At 34.9% G+C, this 18,682-nt stretch overlaps 2 protein-coding genes across 7 annotated transcripts; one reads left to right on the plus strand and one right to left on the minus strand.

Annotated features, from left to right (window-relative positions):
• Window positions 1-13: 13 nt before the first annotated feature.
• On the plus strand, window positions 14-2,551 carry LOC129806880 (acyl-CoA-binding domain-containing protein 6). The gene is made up of 2 exons (XM_055855697.1): window positions 14-161; window positions 282-2,551. Exon 2 carries the CDS (start codon window positions 634-636, stop codon window positions 1,360-1,362), a length of 729 nt encoding a protein of 242 aa, XP_055711672.1. The 5' UTR covers window positions 14-161; window positions 282-633; the 3' UTR covers window positions 1,363-2,551.
• LOC129806879 (phospholipid-transporting ATPase ABCA3) lies at window positions 1,377-17,357 on the minus strand. Of its 6 annotated transcripts, none has more exons than XM_055855691.1 (9): window positions 17,219-17,357; window positions 12,299-12,535; window positions 12,142-12,222; window positions 8,277-10,305; window positions 6,323-8,214; window positions 5,613-6,254; window positions 5,426-5,491; window positions 1,769-1,900; window positions 1,377-1,699 (listed from the first exon to the last, which is right to left on the minus strand). In XM_055855691.1, the coding sequence occupies exons 2-9, from the start codon at window positions 12,517-12,519 to the stop codon at window positions 1,507-1,509; spliced, it is 5,256 nt and encodes a 1,751-aa protein (XP_055711666.1). In that variant the 5' UTR covers window positions 12,520-12,535; window positions 17,219-17,357; the 3' UTR covers window positions 1,377-1,506. The 6 variants fall into 6 exon arrangements, with proteins under 6 accessions (XP_055711666.1, XP_055711667.1, XP_055711669.1 ...); XM_055855692.1 differs by lacking the exon at window positions 17,219-17,357 and adding an exon at window positions 16,094-16,269; XM_055855694.1 differs by lacking the exon at window positions 12,142-12,222.
• Window positions 17,358-18,682: the final 1,325 nt, after the last annotated feature.

Below are 18,682 nucleotides of genomic sequence, written 5' to 3' on the forward strand. Positions count from 1 at the left end.
GGAGAATTACTTCGAGGCTATTTCGTTCAGTTGAAAATTTTTCGTTCAGTGAGAAGTGTGTTTTTCCTGGTGAGATTTTCTTGGTTTTCTTCTGAAAATATTTAGCTATATCAGCAGACAATAGTTTAATTCTAACCAGAAGTTGATCAGCCACGCACCAGGTGAGGGAATACTAAAAAACAACTCGGCAATTTAAAAATATCGCCATTGTTATTAAACCTAACCTCAAAATCCTCAATATGGGTTCCTAGGGTTCCAATAAAATTTTCCCGTTCTTCTAGATAAATAAAAGGAAAACTCGGGAAATCGTCCAATGGCCAGCACGAAAAACGCATACAAATTGTTTGTGGGAAATATTCCGTGGACAGTGAGTAGCAGGGAATTGCGAAATTACTTTGCGGAATTCGGAAGGGTTTTCCAGGCGAACGTGGTTTTTGACAAAAACACCGGACTCTCCCAGGGATACGGGTTTGTAAGTGTTAACAAGGAAGCCCTGGACAATGTGGAGAGTAAGCAGCAGCATGTTCTAGAAGGGTACAATCTCAATGTAGAGAAAAGTAGCCAGTAGAATATTGTAAAATCCCCCGCAAAAAAAACAATTAAGTAGTTCCGGGAGTTTTTTATTTTGTGAATATGAGTGACTTGGACTTTTCCGATGAGGAGGGTGGGGAATTGGGAAAGACCTTTAGTGTAGCAGCAAGGTATGTAGCAGGGAATGTGGATAAATTTGACGAAGGAGAGCTCCTAGAGCTCTATGGTTGGTACAAACAATCAACGTCCGGGAATTGTGAGGGAAATCGTCCGGGAATTTTTCAACTGGCCAAAAGAGCCAAGTGGGATGCATGGAACAAAGTGAGATTTACGCCACAGGATCAAGCCATGGAGAAGTACATAGAATTAGTTAAGATTAAATGTCCAGAACTGACAAGTTCCACAGAAACTGCCACAAATTCCTGGGTATCCGTGTCTACGCTCAAGCCTGACCACGATGACATCCTGGAGGAGGACAAAACAATTTTTGACCATGTGCAGGAGCAGAACTTTGAGAAATTCATTCAGGCACTGGGCGATTGTCCAGATGTCAATGAACTGGATGACAATGGTTTGAGTTTGATTCACTGGGCAGCTGATCGTGGTCAAGATGACATGTTGCGTTTACTCCTAAAACGTCCCGAAGTCAATGTGAACGTCCTGGATGAGGATGGTCAAACCCCATTGCACTATGCTGCCTTCTGTGGCCATCAAAAATGCGCAGAAGTTCTTCTGGACGCTGGAGCGGACACGAAAATCAAAGATGGCCAGGGACAAACCTGCTTCGATGTCGCATACAGTGATGCCATTCGCAGTCTCCTCACCAAATAAATCAAATACATCTCTTGTAATTTGTCGTATATTTCACAGCTAAAAGAATACAATTCTGTAGAAAAAATCACTTGATTTTGTCAATTTAATGTTTTATGGCAACATTTGTCAATGACTCCCTCTAACACTTCCGGCAGACCTGCCCTAGCTCGAATCGGCACTCTCTTCGCGTTGCTTCTTCGTGAACGAAAGGAATACCTGCTCCAGGCTCGTCTGACTCAGGGAATAACTCTCAATTTTGAGGTTCTCCTTGGCATTCTCCATGAGACCAAACATTGTGGACCACGTGAGATTTGTGGTGGGAATATAGTACGTCAATCTGCCTTGATGTGCTTCCCTGAAAATTCAATTTTGAAAAATAAAAATCCTCAGTTCATCCTTAATGACAATCCTTAAGAATCTTTACCTGAGTATCGCGGTTGTAAAATGCCTCAAAACGTAATCCTTAATCTTCTGAATAGCTTCCCTAATCTCACCTTCTGGATTGTCAATGTCAGAAGATGCAGAAGATCCACTAGCTTCCTCCAAAACTGAAAAACTGGGAAAGATATAAGAAAACTAATTAGAAACTCTCCCAGAAAGTTCTTCTGCTCAAGAAGCCTCTTTGTTTGCGATGAAAACGAGAAAGTTTATTTATGCTTCATGTCCCACTTCCGGCGTGTACCTCTCGTGACTGTCTCCTCTTTTGTGTTGAATTTCTGAAGATGAAAATTGATTTTTTCCAGAGAAAGAGGAAAAAGGGTAAGTGTCTATTTTCACTCTAATTAGAAAATTCAGATCATTTTCTTTTTGAAATCCAATAAGAATTATAAAATATTAAATAAGAAAAAATCTGTTTAAGCAAAACAATTAAAGATATTAACTTAGGGTCGTCACAGATTGCTCAATTTTATAGGCGTGGTAATGCTTTCTTCTCAAAGAGGATATAAAAAAAATTAATACGTCTGAGATTTACAATATTCCTCACAAATTTTAATCACCTTTTAAATAGACTCAATTTTTGATTTTTTTTTTTTTTGGATATTTGATATTTATTTCTCTCAAACAGATAGGGTCCGCCCCTCTTACATTGTTTGATAAAAAAGAAAAAAAAGAGTGAAAAGAGCAAAATTACATTCTTATTACATAAAATGAAGAATGAGCAAAAGAGAAAAGAAAAAAAGGGAAAGTACCAAAGAAAAAAAAATAGCATAAATAGAGAAAGAAAAAAAAAAGAATAAGAATGTTCGTAACTCCCATCTGACCTAGACTGATAGTGCCTTACAATGCCATCCTGTGAGATTCTAGCACTCACAGGGAGAGAGTTGTAAAGAACAACCCCAATTTTTTGGCAATATCCTTCGCAAGTTAGTGATCACGAAAATGGGCGTGGCTTAAAGTATTTTCGGTCGTCCGCCTTAGGCTTTATTACAATTTATAATCGACCAAGAAGGCTGATCAGTCATTTTAAATTTCTGGATTCTGTGATTTAAAAAAAATCACTAATTCCGAATTTCGGAATCGCTATACTCCGGAAATCTAGGATTTTATGATCCGGACACTAAAAAGTGTCAAAATCCCGGAATTTCAGGATCTCTGATTGATAAGTAACACAATTAGATATTTTTAATGACGCGGATTTATTAACAAGCTCAGGGCAAGAAAATTCTATTACAGTTCAATTGAATTTCGGTTAACCTTTTAAGGACTATTGGAACACCGGTGTCCCATAAAGAAAATAATTTTTCCTGACTACCTAAAGTTATTTTTTTCTTATGTCGGTACATAATTGTAAAGTAGAAGGTTGAAAGAATCTAGAATATTTTTTGCAAGTATCTAGTTATTTCCTATGTAGTAAATATTTAAGCTCAAAAATAACAAATTTTTAAATTCTCAAATTTATAATTGATTTTATTTAATTTTTATACTTCCAATTTTTTTAAGCAAAACCCTTTTGGCAATATAAACTACAATACTCATACGTAATATTTTTCATTAAAATGAAAAATATTATTCATTGGTATTGTCAGAAAAATTACTTAAATTTTTGGGCTATTTTTGTCCCTATCAATCATAGAAGCACAAAATACACCGAATCACAATCTGTGATGGTTAGATGTAAGACTTATCATTGATTGTGTTTCTCAGTTTAATTTTTATTATAGATTTTCAGTCAATAAAAGTGAATCGTCGTTATAGGGTTAAAAAATATCTTTCGGTTCAAAAAAAAAAAGGAAATTGTATGATTTCAATACCTTTTCAATGATACCAAATTTCTGAAAAACTATTGAGTAATACGCTCTTTAGAGACTTTTTAATCTTTGACTTTAAAAAAAAATTATATTAGAAGTTGCAAGTCATTGAAGATTAAACGATAATCTCGTCGAGAATCTTAGTATTTCCACCGTTTGGCTCTGGCGAGGTTGGTCACCAACGCTAAGACGGCAGTGGACGCAAACATTGCTTTCTGACAAATCTTTACACATCTTAATAAATGTATTCTGTAATAATAAATAATAATAAAAAAAAGAATATTTGTCTGAAGATGACTAATAGAAAAAGTCCCAAAAAATTGTAAGCTGATGTCTTCAACCGTTTATAACATTTCATGGGATGACTTAAATAACGAAACCCTTGCCAATTTTATCCGACAAACGCTACATAAAACCCGAAATATCCAAAAATTGCACCTCAAAATCTGAAAAAAAAATCAAAAATTGCTTCGCGAAACTTGACAGAACCCAAAAATAGCATCCTGAAACCCAAAAAAATCAGAAAATTTGTTCGTGAAACTCAGAAACTGTTTAGCAAAACACGAAATACCCAAAAAAAATGTTTTCTGAAACCCGAAAACGAAAAAAACTTGCATCGCAAAACCCAAGAAATTCAAAAATTCAATCGAGAAACTCAAAAATTGCTTCATAAGAAATCCTAAAATTTCATCACAAAATCCAAAAAATATAAAAATTGCTTCTAGAAACTTGACAGAACCCAAAAAATGCATCTTGAAACCCAAAAAATCAGAAAATTTGTTTGTGAAACTCAGAATCTGCTTAGCAAAACACGAAAAACCTTAAAAAAAAATGTTTCTTAAAACCCGAGAACCAAAAAAATTGCATCGCAATTTTTTTGGTTTTCAAGAAACTCAAAAATTTAATCGAGAAACTCAGAAATTGTTTTATGAAGAAATCCTAAAATTGCATCACAAAATCTAAGAGACTCAAAAATTGAATTGAAAAACTCTGAAACTGCTTCATGAAATCGGAGGGACTCAAAAATTGCATCGGAAAATCCGAAAAATTCAAAAATTAGTTCGACAAACTCATAAATTGAGTTTGTCCAGAAACCGAGAAAAACAATAATTGGTTCGCGAACCCCAGAAACCCAAAAATTGTTTCATGAAACTCGACAAAGTTAATCAAAAATTGTCTCCTGAAACCCGAGAAACTCAAAAATTACTTCGTTAAACCCAAACACTAATTTACAGAACCCGGTAAACCCAAAAATTTGTTCGTGAAATCCGATAAACCCAAATATTGCTTCCCGAAATTACAAAAACACAAAAATTTGTTTGCAAAAGCCGCAAACCCCAAGAAAGTTAAAAAATTGTTTTGCGAAACTCGAGAACCTCGAAAATTTCTTCAGAAACTCTGAAAACCTGAAAATAATTGGTTTCATTAAACCTCAAAAACCCAAAAATTGCTTCCCGAATCCCGTGGATTAAAAAACATGCATCGCGAAACCTGAGTAACTGAAAAATTTCTTTACGAAGATCGAAAAATCCAAAAGTTGCATCGCGAAACCCGAACAATCCGAAAATTTTTTACCCGAAAAGTACTTTACGGAACTCGTGAAACCTGCAACCCTTTTCCAATAAAAATGGGAATAAGTCACCATTACCAGTAACCCTTTCAATACTTAATTATTTTTTTAAAATATTTTTGTAGGTTCAATTTTGCATTTTAGGCTTAACTATCTTCAACGGAAAATAAACACTTTTTGGAATGGATGAGGAATGTTTGGGAAAATGTTTGATGGGCATGTTTTGTGATTTCTTTTTTTTTTTTAAGGGATTAAAGGATACCTTTTCATAAATCCTCTTCGGATTTTTTTATGTCCAACCTGTTCACCATGGTCAATTTGTCGCAATCTAGAGAGAATTTAAATATTTTAGCCAATTTTCTATAAGCAAAAGCCTGTTCCTCGTTATCAATTTACAGCTTCCTTTTTCTGAAAAACAAATTTGCTGAAAACTCAAAAATTTGTATTACCTATCTTCAAAGTCCCTCTTAAGTTGAATAACTAGGATGTATCCCTTGGAGAATTTATTCTTGAGATGTTGAGTACTTCCCAGGCACTTGAATTCACCATTCACCATGATGGCCAATCTTGAACAGAGGGCCTCACATTCCTCCATACTGTGAGACGTTAGGATAATACTCTTGCCTGAATCTCGTTGTTTGCATACGATATTCCAGAGATGTCTCTTAGCTCCTGGATCCATTCCTGTTGTAGGTTCATCAAGATATACAACGGACGGATTCCCAATCAAGGATACTGCAGTGGAGAGTTTTCTCTTGTTACCACCGCTGTATTCCTTGACTTTCTTATCTATGTGTTGCATGAAGTTTAGCTCCCTAGCCAGATGAACACTGAGTCCATGTATCTGATGATTTGGAATTCCTCTCAAAAGGCAGAATATCTGCATTGTCTCTCGACCAGTTAGATCATCAAGGAGTGCATCGAACTGCGGACAGTAGCCGATAATTTGATGGACGGATTTCATGTCACTTTTAATACTGATTCCTCGCACCCAAGCTTCCCCAGAAGATATAATCTCATCCCCAGTTAGCATCTTGAAAGTTGAGGTCTTTCCTGCACCGTTGACTCCAAGAAGTCCGAAGCATGTGCCCCTGCAAACAATTGAAGTTTTTCGATATAACAGAAGCTCCTTAAATGTAAAAAAAAAATGTAAACTTACGATTCTACGCCCACGCATAACTGGTTAACAGCCAAGAATTTCCCGTAATACTTGGTCATATCTTTCAAGACGAGATTGTGTTTCTCTATATCAGTAAGGCTCATTTCTCTAACACGTTCCTTTTCAACTCGCACATCATCATCCAGCAAACCTCCTTCCTCTTCAGTTTCGGGAATTGGATTCATAAGGACTTTCTTCCCACGATAAAATATTCCTTCTAAAACCCTAGTCTCTTTCAGCAGTAAGACCACGAACATTATAACACCCACTAAAGCCATGTAGGTGAGATCTCTGCCAATTCCCGGATCTTGAAAGTCAAAGTATCCATTGACGCAGCAAGCTGTAGGTACTCCTGGGAAACAACATTGTTCAGAAGGCCAGTTGCAAGATGGTATTGAATTGCAGAATGGAATCATTGTATTTAGGACATTGAGGTTGCTAAGTCCATTTGAGAGGGCAAAATGGGGAAATAGTAGAAAGGCCCAGGTCATTCCGTCAGCAACGTGAGTTAGTTCAAGTGATTCGATTCGGAGTACAAATACAACATTGAAGAAGGCTACTCCTGTGAAGATACCCAACATGGCTGCATTTGTAAAACCCGAAGAGGCTATCTTGAAGATGAATGAGAAGAGGTAAATTATTGGTAATACAGCAAATCCAAAGAATGCCAACAGGAGATACACTCGTCCTAGTTCAGGACCTGTGGCCCAACCTTCTTCCTGGAAGGCTGCAAGCGTAGCTATCATCAAACAGGCCGTTATCAGAAATATAAAGTAATCCCAGATTAGGGAAGTGAACCAGAATATGTAGACATTTACACCAGATACAAACTGTAGAAGTTTAGCCCGAGATATGCGTTCCTTGATATAGAACATAATGAAGAAGCTCGCAACGAAAGCCATTGCAAAGGTAATATTGACGGCCAATTGGAAACCCATGTTATTTCCAACACTCAGGATAATCAATCTAGATTCGTATGTGAAGGGAATTGGATGATTTGTAACAGTAATTCCACATTGTGAACCACAGGTTGCTCTCAGCACAGCATTGTAGACTACATCCATGCTAAGTGGTACCGTATGTAGAGGTTGATTGTTGAACCATGCAATAATTTCGTTGCCTGATATTGTTGCTCCAACTATGTTTCTACTGTTGAAAGCCACAATATTTCGCTCTGCCTCTTCCAAGGCTTTAAGTTCCATATCTTGATCTGTTTGAATAAGCGTTCTTTCAGTTGGAGGATCTTCAAACAATCCCACATATTGATTGAAGATCTCAATTGCTAACTCCGAGTCAGGTCCTACAAAATAATTACGTTGTACTATCGTTACCGGATTGTTAACATAAGGTTCAAAGGACATGGTTTTTGGTGGCAAAACCCAATTCACTGCAAATGTCCTTGCAATAAGGACACTCATTACGAGAAAACAAAGAGGAATGATAGCCTGAAGCAGAAAAAGTATCCAGTTGCGAATTGTATAAAAGATCTTCTTCATGAACATTGCACGCAATTGATTGATAGCCAATGGCCCTCCATTAAGTAGATGACTATTGCGAGAATACAATGAAGCTGCAGAATCATTATTAGGATCCAGAAAACGCGTATGCCCATTGGTTTCATGATTCTCCACATTTGAAGCATTATAGTCTGATCCGACCCTCATGAATACCTCATCGAGCGTCGTCAGCGAAATACCATAGCTTGCAATACCAAGTTTTCCTGAATGTTCTTCCAAATCCTTAAGCATAGGCTGAAACTTTTTGGCTGCACTATCTGGCAATTGATAGGATAATTCTGTACCAATATCGTTTTCAACTGTAATTCCTGGGACATAGCGATCTAAGAGATTTGTGATTTCATTAGTGTTGCAGTAAGGACCCTTGACGCAGATCTGAATAACAGATGAAACATTAACTATAAGTCAATAAACGCAAGATATAAATATTTACTTACCAAATGATATCCCATTCCGAAAGTCTTCTTCAGGAAGAATGACGATCCGTAGCACTTGAGTTCTCCATCGTAGAGAATACCAATACGGTCACCTAGGATGTCAGCTTCATCCATAAAATGCGTCGACAGAAGAATTGTACGTCCTTTCTTTTCCTCTTGCAGTAGATCCCAAAGGGCTCTTCGAGCAGACGGATCCATTCCGGAGGTAGGTTCATCACAAAGTACCACCTTTGACCCTCCACACAGGGCCATTCCGACTGATAATTTTCGTTTCATACCACCTGAGAGAGTTTTGGCCATTGCATTTATTTTATTTTCTAATTCCAAGATATTCACATATTTCTTCACTTCGGCATCAACTTCCTTCTTATCCAAACCCTTCAAACGACTGTAAAATACAATGTGTTCCCTCACGGTTAGGCTATCGAAGAGAATATTATGTTGAGGACAGAGACCTAGAGAATTTCTAACTTGTTCGATATCCATTCGAATATCATGACCATTAATAATAGCAGTACCCGATGTTGGTGGGAACATTCCAGTTAACATTGACATACATGTCGTTTTTCCAGCTCCATTGTGTCCCAACAGAACTGTAATCTCATCATCAAACATACTCATTGTAAGCCCCTGTAGAGCTACTTTCTTGTTCCCAAACACCTTCCTCAAGCCCTTCACCTGAATCCCTGCATGCTTGCGTACTGGATTTGGTTCGATGAACTTGCTATTCTGAGCCGTAACTACATCTTCAACACCATGGTAACTTTCTTCACCCATCCAGAATTTCTTTGTAAACAGAAAGTACCACTTTGAAGGAACTCCAAATTCTCCGGGAAAAACTTTTTCAACATAGAGTGCAATTCCCAAGTAGATAAATGAACTGATAATCATCATGATCATAGTATGTCCAACTGTAAAATCATCATCAATGGTAACAGGTGTGAAGAGATTACTCCATCTTAAGCCCTCCATTGTTCCTTCAAACTTCATCATCAGGAGGAAGCCAAAGCTCATGGCTGTATTGTGAAAAATGGATACTAACATTTTCTGTGCCAAGCTTAGCATATCGTAATTTTGTTCTGTGAAGGTGAATGGCACGTAAAAGATGAAGAATATAAGACCAGCTACAGCAGCAGCTGTATTAGCTTTGGAGAAGAATGTACTCATCATGAAGCAGAACATTGCAGTTGCAATGCTGTAAATGAAGAGGTAGAACCATAAAATGGTCCATTGTGTATGTGTAAAAACGGCAATATAAGTATCTGGATACCAAGATACCTTCAACAAAATCGTTATCATTGTGATTGATATCATGAGAAAAATCATAATTTTGCAGAACCACGCCGTCCAATGAAGCCAATTGGATAAACCCATAATTTTCATAACTTCCTTAAGTTGTTTCTCCTTTTCAACCGTAATATACTTGACGTTGTTCATGCAGGGAATAATAAAACTGGCCAAAATCATGAAAGGTATGATCAAAGTAATCACTTCAAGTAAAACATCCCTCGTAAAAGCTGGATAGGGAAAGCGTTGAAGAAAAATTTCAGGTATAATCGTATTAGGATTGGTCTTCTTTCGTTCGATGAATTTAATAGATATAGCATGTTGAAGTCCAGAAAATCCTTCCTGGTAGTATCCCGGTGGTATTCCACCATTCGAAGCATTCCTATGTCTTGGTCCAATTGACTGAAATTCTGGAAAAAGTCTTCCAGTCATCCAATTTCCATTCAAAACATCATCTGCATTTGTTCTTGAACGTAATTCCGCAGGGAAACGTATTGTAAAATCCAAATGATCAGGCAAACCACCCCATGAAACTGCTTCATCAGGAAAAACTATTCCAGCATAGGGTCTAGGCCGTGGTGCATTTTGCATAAGGTCACTCAGTGATTCAGCACTATCCAACGGTGTCAGTGAAACATTCAAGAATTGACTTACATCACCCATTAGGGCATCCATAGGGCTGGGAGATGGGGAGTAGGCCAACCTCCAGTCTACCAAATCTATAAAATCGCTTGCATTATATCTGGAATCGTGGGACAACCACCCAAATAGTTAGTATTTAAGTTAAATCTAATTTAATAAAGGTTATTTCATCCATATACAATTAAGAACTCAAATCTAAGGTATATACACGATAGACTAGATTCATCTTTCTATTAGCTAGCTTTTCACCACATTCGATTTAAAAAAAAAATGTATTTTAATTTGCCTAAATGGTGCATTACGAAAGTGGCGGTAAGTGGTGCAAAATGTGGCCAAAAGTAGTGAATATTCAGAGGTAACTCATTGTGGGCAATTTGAGGAAAACTGGCCAGAGAACCCAATAAGAACCTGGGGAACCCATAAATTTGTCAGGAAAATCACGGGAAACCTGTAGAAAATCTAAAAACAAACTCGAGAAATTCATATTGTTGTGGCGCGAAATATTCGCAAAGCAACCCAAGAGATGACATACAAAAATCCTTGAGGAAAATCTGATAATTTGGCTGTCAAATGGCGGATTTACATATAAGGAAAAAATTCATGTGAGTAACTCATATCCAAGTGAGAGACATTGAAGCGTTCTGAGCGACCAAATGGGCTGCCCATTTACCCGCTCAATTTGGAGAGCTAAATTTCCTTCCCGTGTCTTAATGAACTTTCTTCTGCTATGTTTTGGCGTTGTCTCAGCCTCAGTAATGCCCTAGACAGACTTACGACTTAAGCCGAGAGACGACTTAGTGGAAAATGATGGAAATATAGTTTAACCATTATTTCTAATATAATTACGGTAAGCCGTCTCTCGGCTAATCATCAGGTCTGTCAAGACCTTAACGTTGTGGCGTAGTATCACCAGAGAAAATCCTCCCCCCACTGTCGAATATAGATCACTAGGTGAAAGTACTCTCCTTTCGAACGTTCATGCCTTCGAATAATGTAAAGTTTTCTTTTATTTTTCCTAAGAGACACATAATTATCTCATAATTATCAATATTTGATGATAAACTAACTAATTTTTAATTGAACTGTGTAAGTCTCTTGGGAAAAATAAAAGAAAACTCACATTATACGAAAGCATGAACGTTCGAAGGAAGAGTACTTTCCCCTATCGTCAAAGACCCTAGGGTAGACGTTACTCACGTTGTTAAGGCGTCTTGTCTAGGCCTTGAGGGAGTCTTATTCAGTCCTATTTCACGTTGTTTATCGCCAGTGAAATTGTGGCGTAGTACTTGCGAATTGAGAACCTGACCACGCACTGGTGAATGAAAAGACCGTTTGTCGGTGACCCGGTATGAGACGGTACCGTTGAACAAAGAAACCGAACGCTAATCCAAAAGAGATATCTTTACAGAAGCCAAAAATGTGCGCTTTCGTCCCCAACCCCGAGCCTAAATCTTAAGTTCAAAAAATAGTGTAAAGTGAACGCTATGCCTTGTAATTCTCGCCATCCTAAGACCTAGTCTCTTTCTCCCTCCCTAAGGATCGCAAAGTCTCACCACAACAATTATATTTTTCAAGAAACTCACGAAGAACCCGCAAGGAATGTGGAGATCCCATAATTAATCTAAGTCCGTTTACTGTTTCAATGGTACAAAACAAAAATAATAGGAAGCTGATAAAACGATAAAAGTGTTATAATTATTCAGTGTAATGATTCACAACCATTTAATAAGGCATGCAAGGATATAATTAAGTATAATTGGACTTAACCCCTATCATGCAATTGTCGAATAAAATAGTGCATACAGATGTTAAAAGCTCCTCTGTAATTTCTACTTCAATTAATAATTAATTTGTCTGAACGATTGATCTAAACTAAATATAGTGAGTGCATTTACTAGGAATAATTTAGTCCTCAATTGATATTAATGTTACATACTTCTTAAACTTCTTCGATTTGATATTAGCAGTTAAAAATCTAGTGATGAGTTCTTCGATTTCAGAACTAATTTTAATCGGTCTGAGTTTAATGGAAGAAATCAACGTAAATATAATATTAACATTTTAAATTAAACGGTAATTTCATGAAAACTTACCTAAAAGCCTCCATGTAGTCCAATGGAAGTTTCTGATATCTCAAAGGTTCAGGATAGGTTTCAGGTTCAGACAGACTTCGAATGACAACTAAAAGTGAGGCCATAAGAACAGGTAGAAGAATTTCCAGGATGGTATTGAATTTATGTCGCCACATCAGAAGCATATTCTTCCACATGAGCAAAGAGAATTTGCTCCAATTCCTTGGACCAGTATTCTCCATTTTTATATTTCTTCACCTGTTGACAATTTATAGTATAAGTTAGGAATTTTTATGGCGTACCTTTTGAAATCTACAAAAAATATGCTTAGCAATGGTAAACACTGACGCAATGTGTACTTTCAATCAATAATCATTAGTCAACAGAAGTTCCTTTATCAGCAAGTCTGGGAGGTATTTTATAAATTTCAATTGATAAACTCACCCACATACACATAATGTACTCAAATTATCATTTTAATGTTCTTAGGGTCCGGGTTTCTGATATCGAAAATAATCAGCGAAAATGAACTTTAAGAAATAGTCGTGTGGATCAGGAATTGTCATAATTTCCTTATCACCTAAACTGAAATTCTTGTACAGTTCATTTTGTTGCATTTTTCTATTGTTACAAGAATTCCCATTTAGTGATGGAGTATGTTACGGCAATTTCTGATCCAAGCGACAAAATGTACTCGAGACATGTAATGCATGTAATTAAAACGAAAAAAAAGACAGAAATATTCGTTTAATAATTTATGAATGTCTTCAAATTGTCAATTTCATAATAATAATAATTTTTCTGAATCTGAATATATTCTGCAAAAATATTATGTATTTTTATTCGTAAAGGATTCTAGTTTTCTAAATATTCTTATAAAGACTGTTATACTAAAAAATCCAGTTATAAAGTGCTATAACGATCTTTTACAATGCAGATTTAGTTTAGCGTTTAGCACTGCAAGAGACGTTATAATTACAAATTTTAAATTATCAAAATTGAGCAATTTATTAAGATTTATGACAATATATTAAATTTTTTTAGTAAGTATTACAATTCTATAATAAAATCCATGCTCAATTATATTTTGTTTTTTTTTTAAGTCTTATAAAGTCTTAAAATAATCATTTAAATCCGTTCTAGTATCTCAAATTTTAAACAAACGCACATTTTTTCCTATAAATTTATCCATTATTTTTACATTAAATTGTCCACCATAGGGAGACTTTTTATACGGGCTTTAGACCTGAGGCTTGGGCATATGGCTTAAATCCTCTACTCTACTAATTCCTTATTAGGCAAGATTTTTGAGAAAATTCTTGCTTCGGATTGGATATTTAAGGGAAAATTATCCATTAGGTTTTGAAAAAAAATCTTGAATCTTTAAATTGGACCCCAATTTTAGTTCTGAACATTAACAATAGTTCTTTACAAGAGATAATTGTTGATACACAAAACATTTACCAACAAACTTTCCCTTAATCTCAATTTTTTCCCAAACGTATGACTTATTTCAGAACGGAGGGAATAAGTTTTATTCCACTTTACCATTTTTATATAAAACGATCTCAAAATCCAATTTGCAATTTGGAAGTGAACTACCCTACCCTCCCCTAACCGAATTTTGATAAAATCACAAAAGTTCGATTTAAATCTATGGCCATCAAAATATGATTTATTTTTGAGGTTATGAGCGACTTAACCTCCACGCTACAAAATAACCTCACGGCACAGACATATAATAAGATAATGTCTTTAATATATGTGTAAAAATGTATTAAACATAATTAATCCGATAAATAATATATTCTCATGTATATTTCATTCAAGAATGGAAAAGACAACTTCCGCGGCAAGACAAACCACTAAACTTTAATTGTGTGGGAGAAATTAGTGATATTCGTGGATGAAAATGGATTAAATATTAATATTTTAATAAATCAAACAGCTGTTATCTCGGTACAATGAGACACCTCTGTGTTTCACACCGTAGATATATTGATTTTAGATTAATCCACCCGAAATTGTAGGTGAGATTGCGAATGTTTGATAAAAAAGTTTGAGTGCTTTTGCTGAATACAAGCTCATTTTACACCTGTTGATTAGGTGAATTTTTGAAAATTATCAACACAGTTTGTGGTTTTTTATGTCATTAAAGCGATATGATATTTCTTATTTCAAGTTCATGTATCAGGAAATAATATATTTGAAGGGGTGAACCATAAAATAGTCTTGTTTATTGTATTTTTTTTAATCATCATCACATGATTCAGTGATAACGATTTTAGACTAACAATTTTCAAATACTACAGACAAAAGTTAAAGTATCTCCATCTCAAATTATAGAATGCTTTTTTTTCGGTTTTCAGGATTTTTATGAACTGATAGATGGATAGATGGTATTATTGTCGTGAAGGCTTTGTCATAAAATATTCAGAAGCTCTAATCGCTCTAATCCTACCTAACCTCTATAGTCGTCGAATTCTAACCTCAAAAATACGTTATTCGCCATGATGACATGATCCGCGTCGCTTTAAAAGGCTCTTTTTCTCTGATTTCACTCCAAAGGACCAAATGTGTCTCGGAAAATCTGGCAATTATCAATGTCTGTGGGGACTTAACCAATTATTCAAAGGTAAAGCATTTTAGTTCTTAAGGAGTATACAGTGTAAATCAATCAAAAAAAAATCATTAAAAATATTTTTTCTACACATTAGCCCGATTTACGCTCTTGCTTAACAGACTACAGTAGAACCCCGCTATAGGCCATCGCTCTATAGTCCACAATTTATCGACCGTTGATTTCGAAACGCTGATTTTAAGTCAGGTTATGTTTTTTAGTACGCGACATGCAATGTTGTCATAATTATTTTAATATTTTTGGCAAACTTTATTGAGTAGTTGTGATAATTGTGATCCTAATGAGAAGAGCGAGGACAATCGCAAAGAAAGTGGAAGCCGTCGAGCATTTTCAATACTAAAAGTCGTTGATAATTTTAAAAAAATGACATGGACTATAGCGCGACCCAAGTGTCAAATCTGGAACCGAATATGGCCTATAGCGAGGTTCTACTGTATATGTAAGATTCTCAATTTCTATGTGCAGAACAGAAAGCGCTTATCGTATATGAATTTTCCTATTAAAACAGTCCAGTCATCTAACTCTGATTAGCTTAAATCTTTTTATGATGTCCAATTCAATTCAAATTTTGTAAAGATATATCTCACAAGTCCCTGATTAAAAATATAATGGATGGTTATTAACTTTCCCAATTTTAAGGGTTAAGGCGATTCTTAAGGCTTTTCTTATACAAGGACAGGCTTGCTAACCACTATGCCTTATGAAATTAGGTGAAGTAATGTTCACTGCCAGTTTTAAACCTAGAAAATGTGTAGAGATCCAAAGTCGATTCGAACTCAGGGCCCGTTGCAACAAAGCGCGAACGCTATATACCATTTTACTCTTTTATGCCATAAAGCGACGTTAATTAGGAAAAAAATTGCGACCTGGTTTCGAAACTGTTCAGTCTGTGATATATTCACTCCGTTCACTCCCATTATCGCTAAGATAACAATTTTTTACTTCAGTCGCAATTTTCTTGGAAAACTTATTAAATATTCATGAAAACCGATCGTTTTACCATGAAAAATCCACTAAATTTCTCTAACAAATCTTAACTGAAAAAAAACTTATTCTTAAAGACGTGAGAAAGTTCTCAGTCAAGGTCTTTTGAGTGCAAAGGACTGACCATTGATCTCTTTAATATACATTAAACTTTCATTAATACAAAATCGATGATTTTTAAATAATCCCACCTATTTCACACTCGAAGAAGAAAGTAAGAAGGATTTTCTCTATCTAAAGTACACTTTTCCAATCACTTTTTAACAGCAAAACCAATTATGATTAAGGTAGAGTTTTAAGGGAGATAACACCTCCAATTATTTTTTTTCCAACACTCTAGGAGCTTTCTACTTTTCAATCCTTCCACTTCGAGCTGACCAGGTGAACTGAACAGCAATGATGTAGGAAAAATGACCAAAAAGCCACAGAGCCATTCAAGCTAAGTACAACAGTTTTATCGCAATTGTTTATGACGATGAAACTGATAATAATTTTTCCGATATGGATGGACGAATTTATTGGCAGAGGCACTTTTTTGACTCGCCAAAATTAAAATCTTTCGCAATAGCACGCGCTTTGAGGGCTTTGAGAGTATTTTTTTCAAGTGAAAATTTGGTACCTTTATGGCAGTCACAAAAGACCCCATCAAGACTGTTGCGATATCAACAGGTGAATATTTACGTGGGAAAGCCTTTATAATGAATCATATTGGGTTTACAATTCTGAACTTGCGATAAACCAAAAAATCCTTATCTCAAATTCTCGCCCGATTTGCACGTGATTCATTGAGGAAAATTTTCATAGGCAAAAGTATACTACTTTCGATGCTTTCAATTTTATCACTTGCTATCAATGGTATTAGGAAATTATTGCGAAACTATTCGGAAAAAAAACAAGCAAATTTCATGGAGATTTTAGGTCAACCATTAACCCTTCACTTATCATCCTAATTTCCGACTAATGATTAACAATTTATCGATTTTATGATAATGTTGTCAATTAAAGACATAAATTGCCAATATACTTTCTTTCAGATTTGAAAAGGTAATTTTACCAGCGTAATAAAGCATCATGTGAATATCAGTGATAGACTATTTTATCTGAAAGATTGCCAACTTAAAAATGTGACTAAATCACAAGAATTTTCAAGCACCTGATTAAAGAGTTTTCACATGATTGTTACCATTGGTACACCTGTTTCAAGATAGGAAATACAAAATTCTACCAATGAAGGGTTAAATATTGATTATCTTTAAAACATTCCAGTTCAAGGCCTTTGAGGATTTCAAGGAAATCTCTGAATTATTTCAACAAACCTCAAAAAGTGTCTGTCTCACGGTTATTTATATTGTATTTACTGAGACTATCACTTCACTAAATTGACTAAATTAGTAAAAAATAGAAAATAAATCAAAAAACTAAAGGAATGAGTATCCTTACAGAAACAAAACTCGTGACTTTCTAATTTTTGTGCTTTGAGCGCATGTTCATCACATAGAAATTATACAAAGTCATATGAAAGTGTTTGAATGCTAAAAATATGTGCTTTTACATAAAAAAGAGAGCTCCTTATCAAATTATATACGTCAGAAATGACTAATGATTTATAAATGTTTTTTTTTCTGAAGTCATTAATAACGTCATTTTTGTTCTACCATTATTTTTGGGTGTGTTTGTGTTCATTTTATAAGCCATTCAAATCAATCCTCATGAAATGAACTAACCAGATAAATTCATTGTTTTAGAAATTATTCATTTGAATTTGTATAACACTTGTAATAAAAATATTCAAATTCTTATTCATTATAAATTATTTTTTCTATATTTTTAATTATATTCAAGAAATGCATAATAAATCAGAATTGAAAAAGAAAATCAATACATTTGGAAAAAGCATAAATCATAGTTTATTGTAGGTGAGTTTCTTTACGGCATTGAATAAATGAGCAGTAAAAAGTTAAAATTGATCAGTAACAAAAAATTTTGAAACAGTGATATTATCGTTCAAATTTTGGCAAAGGGAAAATTAAGGGCTTTTCACTCTGAAATCCCGGGAGTCACTCAACCATTCTTGCCATTTTTTCAATTTCAGCTTAATTTATGTAACAAAAGTGTCCTGTATCCCTTCGGTAACCAAGTTACTTTGAATTTTTGGAACAGATATCATGGGGTCACTATCAGAGATACTTATAATGCAGTTATCAACCTCAAAATCAAAACCCTGGGTCTGGCCAGTAGCGTTTTCCACATGTACTTATGTTTAATCACTATAAATTTTGTCGATTTTATGTACATCCTGGCAGAGATTTTCCATCCAATACAGAAAATTTCTGACGCAGACGACGCAGATTCATTGCGGCAGTATTTCTGGACAATATCTCTTCTTTTAACTTCTTGTAACATGGCATTTTAACCTAAATTTTAAATTAACAAAAAAAATTTATTTCTTATTATTTATCATTTTATTTATATGCATATATTGACCATTGAAAATTTTAAAAATGTGCAAATGTACTATTTGCTTATTAAATTATATAACTTCAAAATATAACCGGATTAAAAGAAGTTAGTTAATTATTTCATCTTTTTGAAGTACTTTTCCAATTGACGTAACAAACTTTTGACGAATTAAAAATAATCAACTTTTGGCAAACAATTATTTTTCATATGAAATAAGATTAATTATTATTTATAAAATACATTAATAAGATCTACGGATTACAGGCAATCAATTTGCAAAAGAAAATTTTTAAAAAGTAATTTTTTCTATATTTTTCCCA

The sequence above is a fragment of the Phlebotomus papatasi genome, chromosome 3, assembly GCF_024763615.1.
Source record: "Phlebotomus papatasi isolate M1 chromosome 3, Ppap_2.1, whole genome shotgun sequence".
NCBI classification, from domain to species: Eukaryota; Metazoa; Arthropoda; class Insecta; order Diptera; family Psychodidae; genus Phlebotomus; species Phlebotomus papatasi.

Coding starts and splice junctions, on each gene's coding strand:
- LOC129806880 (XM_055855697.1), top strand. CDS start 634: ATGAGTGACTTGGACTTTTCCGATGAGGAGGGTGGGGAATTGGGAAAG.
- LOC129806879 (XM_055855691.1), bottom strand. CDS start 12,519: ATGGAGAATACTGGTCCAAGGAATTGGAGCAAATTCTCTTTGCTCATG. Junction 12,223..12,298: donor GACTACATGGAGGCTTTTAG/GTAAGTTTTCAT, acceptor CATTAAACTCAG/ACCGATTAAAATTAGTTCTG. Junction 10,306..12,141: donor AAATCGAAGAAGTTTAAGAA/GTATGTAACATT, acceptor CCACGATTCCAG/ATATAATGCAAGCGATTTTA.